The sequence below is a fragment of the Sparassis crispa genome (assembly GCF_003851025.1).
Source record: "Sparassis crispa DNA, contig_000005F, whole genome shotgun sequence".
Taxonomy (NCBI): Eukaryota; Fungi; Basidiomycota; class Agaricomycetes; order Polyporales; family Sparassidaceae; genus Sparassis; species Sparassis crispa.
The window spans coordinates 292,834-304,244 of record NW_020939752.1 but is presented as its reverse complement, the minus strand read 5'-3'; the positions used below and the strand labels follow the sequence as shown (position 1 = coordinate 304,244).

At 52.9% G+C, this 11,411-nt stretch overlaps 4 protein-coding genes across 4 annotated transcripts; 2 read left to right on the top strand and 2 right to left on the bottom strand.

The window, feature by feature from the left end:
- Positions 1–378: 378 nt before the first annotated feature.
- Positions 379–1,898, top strand: SCP_0601120 (Uncharacterized oxidoreductase; the record flags this gene model as incomplete). Its single annotated transcript, XM_027759246.1, has 9 exons — positions 379–408; positions 474–510; positions 570–733; positions 783–949; positions 1,014–1,123; positions 1,177–1,373; positions 1,439–1,576; positions 1,623–1,709; positions 1,770–1,898. 9 exons carry the CDS (start codon positions 379–381, stop codon positions 1,896–1,898), a joined length of 1,059 nt encoding a protein of 352 aa, XP_027615047.1.
- A 181-nt stretch (positions 1,899–2,079) lies between these two features.
- SCP_0601110 (Mitochondrial dicarboxylate transporter) lies at positions 2,080–3,640 on the bottom strand (the record flags this gene model as incomplete). Its single annotated transcript, XM_027759245.1, has 12 exons — positions 2,080–2,253; positions 2,302–2,337; positions 2,391–2,435; positions 2,487–2,571; positions 2,632–2,723; positions 2,779–2,856; positions 2,907–2,917; positions 2,984–3,019; positions 3,069–3,113; positions 3,191–3,384; positions 3,450–3,483; positions 3,541–3,640. The coding sequence occupies 12 exons, from the start codon at positions 3,638–3,640 to the stop codon at positions 2,080–2,082; spliced, it is 930 nt and encodes a 309-aa protein (XP_027615046.1).
- Positions 3,641–4,906: 1,266 nt separating this feature from the next.
- On the top strand, positions 4,907–7,159 carry SCP_0601100 (hypothetical protein; the record flags this gene model as incomplete). Its single annotated transcript, XM_027759244.1, has 8 exons — positions 4,907–5,046; positions 5,106–5,158; positions 5,219–5,516; positions 5,674–6,142; positions 6,195–6,308; positions 6,405–6,682; positions 6,734–6,882; positions 6,948–7,159. The coding sequence occupies 8 exons, from the start codon at positions 4,907–4,909 to the stop codon at positions 7,157–7,159; spliced, it is 1,713 nt and encodes a 570-aa protein (XP_027615045.1).
- A 333-nt stretch (positions 7,160–7,492) lies between these two features.
- On the bottom strand, positions 7,493–10,512 carry SCP_0601090 (predicted protein; the record flags this gene model as incomplete). The annotated part of the gene is made up of 8 exons (XM_027759243.1): positions 7,493–8,013; positions 8,069–8,272; positions 8,333–9,323; positions 9,374–9,443; positions 9,498–10,106; positions 10,164–10,274; positions 10,326–10,343; positions 10,394–10,512. The coding sequence occupies 8 exons, from the start codon at positions 10,510–10,512 to the stop codon at positions 7,493–7,495; spliced, it is 2,643 nt and encodes an 880-aa protein (XP_027615044.1).
- Positions 10,513–11,411: the final 899 nt, after the last annotated feature.

Sequence of the window (11,411 nt, the reverse complement as noted above, 5' to 3'; positions counted from 1 at the left end):
CATTTCCGCAGTTTTTCCACTGGAAATAAGTTGGTCGCCAAATATGGTAATTTTGTCCGGGATTTGGCATGTCCTGGCATGTCCAGTTGCCTGATATGGTAGGCAACTTATTTCCATGGGAAAAACCGTGAGAATGTTTTGTTCTTTTCTCACTTTTTTCTCGAGGTTTTTCCTCTGAAAATATATTATTGATTTCCATGCTTTTTGCCAGGTTATTTCCAATGGATAAAAGTGATGCTTCCTGTGTTTCCCGGAACAGCTCGGCCCGCCAGCATGGCGTTAGCGACTCCGAGATTATACCCATCGCCCGCTGAGAAGTAGGCGTACGTCGATCCTGTGAGGGTAACAAAGGGAGCATCTAGCAGATCCGAAGTGTCGATGGACTTTTCCGTTTTCCTGCTTACCCACGTTCGTTCGAATAACAGCATGCCACGATTCTCTCCGCAGCAATATGACACCATACGGTCTCCCAGGCCTATGTATACTTGGTCATCCTTTATTTAATCCGCGGTACTTCTTCCACTCTCAAGGCTTTGTAGTAAGGCCAAACTGACGGACTCGTCTGCAAGTCGTGGACTTTTTCGATTCCACCGATTCGTGCGGTATGTTGAGCACATTGACGAACCTATTTCCTCCGAAGCCCAAGTGGGCAGTCGAGCAGATGCCTGACCTGCTGGGCCAAGTCATCATTGTCACCGGAGGAAATGCCGGCATCGGTAGGGAAACCGTCAAGGTACGTGCATTGCCCTTCCTACTTATAGGTCTCCTGAGAAGCGCAGTAGGCACTGTTGTCGCACAATGCCAAGGTATACATGGCTGGACGCAATCCTGAGAAGATGCAACTGGCCATTAAGGAGTTGCAGGAGGAAACGGGGCGAGAAGCACTTCCCATGGTGGTCGATCTCGCTGACCTGTCGTCCATCAAGGCGGCAGCGGAAGAGTTTCTTAGGTAATTTGATTACCTTTCTGTACTCAGTCAAACTTCGTCTGGCTCACTCTGAGCGCCGCTACAGTAAAGAGGAGCGGCTCGACGTCCTCTTTAATAATGCAGGCGCCGTGTATCCGCCGGTCGAGGAAATCACTGCTCAGGGTTACGACATGCAATTTGGGACCAACGTCCTTGGTAAGGCACCTGCATATTCCATATCTTAGCTTCTTCAGACTGTGTGTGCACAGGGCATTTCTACTTTACGAAGCTGCTTATTCCCCTGTTGCTCAGCACAGCGCAGTCCTCCGCAACGAGAAAAGCTCGCGTGGTTCACACTGCGTCCATGGGGCATCTGTACGTCTCCGGGATCGACTACCACATCGTCGAGGATTGCCCGCGGCGGAGGGCGCACAGCTCGATCCAGCTGTATTTCCACAGCAAATTCGTGCGTCGCGCTAACGGTCACGGTCTCGCAGACTTTTTTTACTGAGCTGAAACTGCGATGGTCAGGGAAACGTGGTCATAGCAAAGGAGTTCCACAGGCGGTACTCCAATCGAGGGCTAGTCTCCGTATCCCTCCATCCCGGAAACACTAAGCTCGACAACGAGCGGCACACCTCCTTACTGGCCAGGGTGGTTGGCCTGACAGTGAGTTCTACGTACAACTTGCCCGCGTTCACCTGACACCGGATAGAACCCACTCCAGTCCAGCACGCAGATGGGTGCTCTTACACAGCTATACGCAGGGACGGCGCCCGAGGGCGTGGAGTTCGGCGGCAAGGTGTGTCTGCTGACATTGTTAGGGATACACAATTGCGACTTAAATCATGAAAACACCCAGTACTTGATCCCATGGGCAAGGATAGGCAAAGCACGCAGAGAGGCCAATGATCCGAATGTCGGACAGCGACTTTGGGAGTGGTTGGAAGAGCAGGTCAAGAAGTGGCTTGATGAGCAGGCACCTGAATAGATTTGCGCAAGTCGCGGTCACGTGTATTAGTATCGCGTTCGCCTCGAGTCAGACTGTTCTCAGAGAGGTGTACAAGATGTATTAGATCTGTACTCAAACATGTACAACAACTGTGCTACACCCTTCATCAATTGTACATTTCCCGTAAGGTATATTTGCAATGCTCCGCCAGCAACGCACGCTAGTCCTTCCCGCGCTTCTCACGAGTCCAGTCGACGAGGTTCCTGAGTTGCTCGAGCGTGACGAAGATGAGGATGGTCGTGGGTTGCAACCTGGTCCATGCAGGAAGCCATCCTTTGAACATGAACATGGCGCCCTCGTTGCGGAACGACGTTTTGATCACTTGCATAGTCGACTAGAGGTTGGTCAATATAGGAATCGTATGTGAAAGATGAAGACTAACAGATGCCTCCTTGCCTGTGGCCGTCATGATGCGACTCTGTGCGATAACTGGTCAGACCGCGAACTTTCGTGAAGCATGATCTAGCCGACCTTCAAGACGTCAGCCGGCGAGCAAACCGTAGTCGCGACCGTACCCTACATAGGGAATCAAAAAGGGTTATGAAGAATTGCAATACGAACACATACAGCAGCAAAGCTAGCCGCAACGTGAACGGTGATGTTATCCTCGAAATACCTAGTTTTCAGCAGCTCATGCTTGAAGAAGTCGTATCTGGCAGTGGATCATGTATGGGTTCGAGCTGAGATCGCTGAATCGCATGGAAAGACTTACGATGCTAGTTGACTTGCATTCATGAGTATCGCACGGAAAACGTTCGGGCCAATGCCTCGCGTGAGCGACGAAGCACCCTCTTCGCGGACCATCTGACCACGGTAATGTCAGCAACAGAATATACGCTGCTAAAAGTATAATCCCTACGCGGATGAGACCGTCAATGCAGTTCTTGTAGTTCAAGCGTTTCTCTGGGGGCTTCGCGTGATCCCCTTGAAGACGGACCTAACTACGGTGTCAACGAACTGTGAAAATTTATGCCGACAGGTACTGACCATCATGATCTCTTGAGATTCAAGTCGGGCATGCTGTCATGATTAGGCGACAAATAATGAAGCATGACCATACGTACCTCCGGGATTACCGACGATTCCAGCGATACCTCCCGCTGCACCACGGTTAATTACGCAAGTCGGATCAGTGGTGATTAAACATACCCATACTGCCCGCCAAAGCAAGCTTCCACGCAGGCGAACTGGGACCTACACACGTACAAGTCAAGGTCAGCCGAACCGACTCCGCGGAGACGTTAGGTGCCATTGATCAAAGAAATACGCACCGGCGTCGAGGAACTTCTTGCTCTCGTCGTATGCCCAGAACCGACACAGCGAGTAGCTCATTTGGCGGAGCCACGTACCCGTGATCCCATCGAACAGCCCGACAAAGCCTGCTGTGTGGACGGTCTTCCGGATCGACTGCACCATGCCCTTGTCCCCCGTCGCCTGCATGCGCACCTTGGTCAGGTCCAGGGGACTGCAGCATCGAAGATTGGCCATTCAACGCTATCACAAGATCGGTGTTAAGGGCATATGACGTACTGTGTTATGGATGCAGCAATAGTAGCTGCGACGCCTGCAGTTTACCTAAAGCATAAGTTGTGCCGAGATCCAGATGGGATACAGGGCGTACCTCCTAGCCAGAATGGATATGGTGCCTTCTTCTTGGGCTGGACCACGGTAGGCGGTGGGTTCACGGGCAATGGCGCTGCGGATTCGAGAGCTTTGGACATCGCGGGGTATTTGTGTACGTAGAAGATCTGGTGCGGACTCTGTCTAACGTGTATGTGTAGTGTCGCCCTCTGACGTCTCTAGTGACTCGATCCGTGCAAAGTCAATGCGGGGAAGTGAGAGGAGACGCTGCGAGATCGTGGGGTAATGAAGGACGAGAGCACGGTCCGCCGTGGGGCTTCTTGCCGGTTTGGACCGATTATGGACGACCACGGAAGATCTCACCGCGGACTGTGGACGATCCATACCAAGCGGAAGTTTCAAGCGGCACCTGACCCATCCACCCGTTTGGGCTTTCGGCCGAACTCAAACAGGGGAAGCGTTACAGTACGAGTTTTCCGGCCTCCTGTGATGTCGGAGGGAGCTAAGAGAAGATATATGGAGCATTGAACTGCTCCAGGAAACATACTGCAGAACTTTGAATCGATAGTAATGTGAGGGGATTTGGAGCGTGCTGACTGGCGTCAGGTTCTGTCCACGAGATCGTTGTGTTCCGCGTCTTCACGAAAATTTCTCATCCGTTGACCTAAAACACCCGTGCGGCTGGTCAGTTAGCCTGCAGGAGAGCAACCAACTGCACGAAACTGTTGGAAACAAGTAAAGGAGTAAAATTAGCTGCTTTCGTGCAGCCACCAGTCACAGCAGTCACCGGTAAATTGCGGAGTAACAGAAGGTGGAGTACCGGCGGTGGGGATATTCGGTCTGAAACCGAGAAATTAACATGCGTTGCGGCCAAGAATAATGATCTCGTGAAATTAAATATGGCATTCCTAGCTACTCCCGCTACTCCGGCCGTTAAACAAAACATCGAGGATCGCAGGGCGATTCGGAAGGTACCACGTGACAAGCGCGACGCGTTCGGCGTTATTATACGCGGCGCTAGCCGAGCATGCCAGTACTTGGGGCTTCAAGTCACGGTTGCAGTTGGCATAAGATCCTGGAGAGATCTGCCACTTGCCTTTCTACATCCACAGGAAGGCCTCTCAAATCCTTGTGTACGGACATTCTACTCTTGCAATTTTCACCAGTCTTCGTACGACTTCAACTGATTAATTCGACAGTGGACTCAACAGTGGAAAGCTAGTGTTGGCGCACAACTTGTCGAACTCCTTGGCTAGACTTTAACTTGCACAGTGAAGTAAACGGTTCGCCCGCAAACGGGACTACTACACTGTGGCTCTGTAACACTCACCGTGTCCGGCTCCGGGCGTGCTGCAGTCTGAACCTCTCCCATGTTGTACCTAGTCTGGGCATCATTTCTTCTGCAGATGTTCTCTAGTCTTTCTTATGGTTCTGATAGTTTTCTTGCCACCGAGAAGGCTTTGCATCTGCCTTTACAATTGACGCAGAGAGCACAGAAGAGGGACAGTCAAACCTGTGCAAGTGGGCTAGGGGACGTTCTCGACGTGTAGGTGATTTTCAATGAGGATGTTACCTGCTCAAGCGGCTGTGTCCCATGTTCCCCAGCACTTACAGTGTCCTCGTCGACGTAGGGGGAACTGAGACGCCTCTTGTACTCGGTATATTATGTTGATACGCTCTACCTTCTTTTGCCACTCTGATCGTTTTGTTCTCCGAAGATACTGGCTCCTCTGACTTGTGGCTGGTTTCCGACGGTTGTCACACTTCTGCTTGCGTAAATTCTGGAGTACCTCTGTATCCGCAGGGCTCGCTTCACTCTACTGGTCTTGATGCTCAACTACTCTACGGCGACTCGCGAACTGGTACTCATGCCTTAGGTCCCATCGGAACAGATGTAACAGGGGTTGCCGGTCTTTCTGTGTCCGGCCAGTGTTTTGCCGCGATCGCAGATACAAATACCACCGTTCTGGATACAGGATCTGCAGGGATTTTCGGACTTGGGTTTCCTCCAGTAAGGTGAGTGTCGATACTAACAAGAGCGTTCCTGTCGCAGCAGATTCCTTTGCGGGCCGAAACTTTCGTAGTTACTAGGACGTTGAACGGAATTGCGAATAATGCCACCTTCGAATTTTTTCGCTGTCTTTAACATCTGACACAGCCTACCATAATTCAGCGTCATCTGGCGGCAGCTCTTAGAAACCGACATAAGCGGAGCACCGCCCTCCCTGCCTCGACGTTCTCGTCTCCCGCCTCTTGAGCTAACCACGGCGAATTCTTCGAGCGTTTCCACCGACGGCAGTTTCATCGGTCGTCCTCCGTTCCCATCTTTCACCTTCCTGTCGCCACACCGTCGCATACGTCAAGTTAAAGCCTCACTAAGCGATCCTTCTGCTCTCGCCATCGAAGCGTTCGCAACTTACGGCCCTTTTGTCACCAGGCTTATCGCACAACAGGCGTTGGCGTTACCGATGGTGGCAATCACACTTCAGCGTGACACGTTCGAGGTGGGCGGGAACGCGGGTCTGCTGTCTTTGGGAGGGCTCCCCTCTGGCGTCCAGGAGGACCATCTCAGATGGGTGCCGGTGCGAGGATACAGCGCCGATGAAGGTGGCCTGCCTCCTGCGCCCGAGGCTTCGAACGAGGTGACCACTGTGCTCGATGATGCTTACCCGAGCTGCTCTAAATGTGTTGTAGATATATCCCTTGCTGTGGGAGATACCGATAGATGACGTCTACTTCGATGGCACCAAGCTTCCCCGGTCTACCCTCTCTGCACCGTCAATCTCTCTGTCTGCGCTCATGGATACCGTACGTCTTGAGTCTTTTTTTCACAACCTCAGAAGTATACGCACGCTCACCGGATGAATCGTTTACTTTGTGACACCGTTCACTGGCATATTACAGGGAAATTCTCTCATACGCGGTCCTCAAGACGTCGTCAACAATATCCTCGCACAGCTGGGCGGACCTACAGGCTCGTTTGACTGCGACACACCGCATAACCTGTCCTTCGAAATTGGCGGGGAGCTGTTTCCCATCGACCCGCGTGACTTCGCGCGACCACATACCGCCAACAATTCTGCCAATTCTCCACGGTGTACTGGTGCAGTCGCAGCCACCGATCCGCCGGGAGAGGGTGGCTTCCTCTACAGCTGGAGTCTCGGAGACCCGTTCCTCAAATCGTGCGTGTGTTCACCGATTCTTTCTTCTGTCATCTCACACCATCGTTCTAGCGTACTGGCGGCATATTACTACGGCAATCTCACCCACCCCTCACAGGATCCACCACGCGTCGGGTTTATCTCGACCGTACCAGACGATGCAGGCGAAGCTCTCAGAGAAGCTGTGCAGGCTGCCATTTCAGCCGGCGCCATCTTCCCAGGTGCGTCTGCAGAACTCCTTGCGGGATATCTAGACAGCGATTGACCGATGGCAAACTGTGTCTAGCGACATCGGAACCCGCACCGTCTGGCACGTATATGGCGACGACAACCGGCCCCGGCGGTGTGCCTCAGGCGACGCATCTGGCGGCGTCGTACAGTTCAAACGCGCGGTCAAGCAATGCGGCGCGGATAACAGATTACGCAGATGGCTGGACCTCGCTTCTCGTCATCTCCATGAATCTCGGTGCCGCGCTCCTTGGATTCGCCTGCTTGTGATTGGGACCGCCGGCTCTACCAGATACATCTGGTCTTCACACGAACATTGCTATACCCACTTGCTGCAACATACTGAACTCTGCTTCTTGTTGATGTATCCACAAAGTTGTTCTATATTTCCCCTGTATGGTCGTTGCGCATGCATGCCCACCAGAGCACTTGCATGCCGAAGGAATGTCCTGGGACTGTGATTCCATTATGAGATAAAGAAATACACAACGCAACGCAACCAAAACTGCGACATCCGAACTAGAGAGCACACAAGCAAAAAATACAGCAGTACAGTCAGTATAGCAACGAGACCAGCGACCAACATGCTTCCACCTCATCCGATCATGGCGATACCATGTTTACAGGACCACTGCCACTCGCCGACGACGGTATGTAAAACCCGTTGGCGGCGGCTTGCCCGGACGATCCGGGCTGCATGAGCAGCGACGTCATATCCACCGACCCGTCGTTGAACAGCGCTAAAATCTCCGCAGGAGACATGGACAGCCCCGCCTCTCCAACTAACATGTCCGTGTCCATAAACTGCGACGCAGAGGCGGCAACGGGGTTTCCCAGACCATACGTCTGTGAGAAGGCATGTGCTACTCCCTGGCTGGACGGGTTCGCGGAAGGGAACGGTGCCGACGGCGGACGGGGGCTGGTGCCGCCGCCTAGGTCAAGGAAGGCATCCGACGGAGAGAAGGCTTCCGGACTTCCGTGATGCGAAGGCGAGTCGCCGTTACTACCAGGAGAGCGCGCCATAGACGGTGTCTTTTTGCGGACAGGACGGAGCCATGGGGGGCGGTTATTGGAAGATATAGGAGTGTCTTGTGGTCGGGCAGAGTCCAACGGTATTTGTGTCACTAGCGGCGGAAAATATTACCAATGCGCACATGTCAGATATACAACGCGACGCACATCGACAAAACTCTTCCATCAGATCGCCTGAGCGTTGGCCACAGACATAGCGACCGCTGAAGCGGCGGAGTAGACCGACACATGAACGGAGGGCGTCCAGACCAGGGGCAATTAGTGGCTGCATAGCCTCCGTATGGCAGCTCAATAACACTGCGACGAGGGTGCGCCCGGCAGCAGTCAATTGATGGATGACATGCACGCCATCTGTCACAGACCAGGTCAATGCATAAGCACTACATTAAGCAGAAACCTCGAACAGCTCACAGTAGGTCATCAAGCCCTTCGTAGCAGTATGCAAGTGCGACGAGATGATCTGAAGCGCAGCTGCATGGGCTGCCCGCATCGCCTCGCACTCGGCCTCAGTCTGCTCGTTAAACGGAGACTGTGTCCTTTCCACGACGAGATCCGAGAACCTGTGCCGATGGATGAGCATCCGCACATACTGCTCCACGCAATGCAGGCGTTGAGACTGCGTCACGCGCAGCACATCCTCGCTTGTCATCGTCTCGACGGTATGTGCCCAATGCGGGGGGATGGAGCGGCAGATCTCATCGAGTAACGCTTCCTCTTCGCGAAGATCTTTGGTGCACTTGTACCCCGACAGAACCGCTGTAGCGCGTGAGAGAAACGAGGGACCGTCGCCAAAGTGTCGGGGCGGGGGTACGTCAACGATGCCTTCAAGGATGACGAACAGGCGCACACAGCACACGAAGGCGCCTATGCGGCTCGGGATTTCAGGAGGCTGCACACCGAGGGTGTCGCGAGTGATGTACTCATCATCGACAACAGCGGGCTCGCTGACGTCACAATCGCGCAGCCGGAGTATGGGTTGACGCCCGAAGTGCGCGCAAGCCTGTTTGTCCCATAGATAGACACACCAGAACGTGCGCTTGCGCACCTCGTCCTCGATCGGATCAAACACGTCGTAGTCGTCCACGGACCGATGCAGTCCAGCATCAATCGACAGCGTCACTGCCTCTGCAAGTAGCGCAAACGCCTTCGACAGTTGCCCCAAACCAACAGCGTAGACGCCCGCGATGAGCACCGACTGCACGGTGTAGAGCGTCGGACGGTCAGCGCTGGGCAGCGTGCGCAGTCGTCCGAAGAGGTCGAACCACTGCGTGCCTGCGCTGATACCGTCGTTTGGATCTGCGCGCACACGAGGATCGTCGATATGCCGTGACGAGAGACAGCAGACGGCGACGATGAAAGCGGCGAAACCAGGCTCGCCCCATTTTCGAGGGTTCCCGTAATCCTGTACAAGCACGCTGAGTAGAGCGACACAGAAACACGCTGGCTACTCACTGCCAGGAACGTCGGCAAATGCAGGAACGGCATTAGGTAGTATGACGTAGACAGAAAACACTGCACGAGGCTGAGCAATGCATTAATAATCTGGAGCACCACAACGGCAAACCGAGCGCCCTACCTGTCCATGAGCTCCGGAACGATGAAGGACGTGATCAGCCTCCAGATCACTTCTGGATTCGTATCCGTTTTCTTCGGCGTGCGATCCGGGAACCAGTCGTTCATCGCGTGCCCATTTTGGCTGGCCCATGACTGCGCCGGTCCGTGGTCGGGATCGGGCTTCGTCACCTGCGTATGGCGCTCCACTAGCAGATCGAGCAGCGGCAACCCCGACGTCTCGCCCTGCCAACGAGTGTGTCCCTCATCGTCGAAGTACAGGTATGACGAGGACAACGACATTTTTGCCGTCTCTTCCGCTAGGTGATCCGCCGCTCCGACCCCGCTGGACGGAGGCGGGAAGCCGGCGCTCGGGCTTGCATGACGGGACACCGATTTTACGGGTGTGAAGAAGGTGGACGGGTTCATCAACGGATACGCGTTGAGTGATGGCGGTGGGACCGCCGTGGGGAAGGTGTGCGTCGAGGATGCAAACGACGCATGCGGATTGGTGGTCGCATCGACGGGAGATTGGGGAATTGTGCTTGCGCCGCCTGCAGCGAAAACGGCTGGCGGAATAGCTTGAATCAATGTTTCCAGCTGATGCATGCGATCCTCGAGCGTAGCAGCCCGTCTGGGTATTTCGTACTGTCAGTTCCATGTATCAAGTACAACGAATAAGATAACACACTTAGACTTATGAGGATGCGTCCTTTTCCCTGGTTCCTCGAACGTACAGGCTGAATTTGATGTTAGACATGACTGACACGGATGACCTTCGTCGCACTTGATTCTCCGCCGCCTTCGCTAGCTTGTCAACTCTAGGTTCAATAATTCGCATGACATTGCTCACCGACAACGATCGCATGCTCTTGAAACATTATCAGCACGTTCAACGACACAGAGGTATCAGTAACATACCTGCTAAGTTTGAAACGCCTCTCCTTCAGGACTGACGCCGACGATGTAGGTGTCGGCGTTGACGCTGCGGGTGCTCCTGGCTTCTCCTGAGTGTCTTCAGCTTTTGCGGGTGTCGACATGGCAAGTTGTGCAACAAAGTGGGCGGAGAAGAGGAGTGAAACTCTAGGATTATTGTGTATGACAAAAGGTCATGTGCAACCAAGTTCCGGTGACACTATGACAGTCTCTCCACACCGCAAGTACAGTACCACTCACTAAATTTAATGTTTTGCGTGTCGACCAGTAATTCCTGCGGTATAATATGTCTCTGAAGAAATACTGAGAGTAAGGTGCTGCGAACAGTGCGAAGTCACCTTGCTTTTCTGCCTGAACCAGAAATTACTGATTAGCGCTCGCGCTGTTACTGTATATGTTTACCCAATTACCCAATATTACATAATGTTTACCAGTTTTGAAGACGCTGGAGTTGCACTGGCCATCAGCAAAACCGGGAATTTTCTCCAAAGAGATTATAAAGGTGTAATTCCATGTAACTTGCGCAATTTTTTCACCAAGGAATACATTGCATTGTAATCCTGAGTCAGATTGCAGAGTTGCCAACTGGCATAATCAGTTATAAACTCTGGAAACATTTTACAGGTTATGAAGCTCATATAACTTCCTACAAAATTTATTATGCACTTGTAGCATGTAGGCACAGACCGTCCTAAACAGACCGAAACCGATTCATTCGGATCGGTTTCATAATTCTCAAAAGTGGGGGTATTCCAAATTATGTCAACATATTATTATTGCTGCGGTACAAGATGTACAAAGTGCTCTACATTAGAACTAGTTGGGCCTACTCACTGCACCGAAACCCGCGTGCCGTCGTAACGCCCACTTACCGCGTAACAACACCCGCGTGCCGCCATAACAAACAAGTAGTTAGGTCTACTTACCGCAGCAACACCCGCGTACCGCCGTAAACAACCAACACTAGGAATCAACACACTTACATTTCCGCCCACAGGCATAG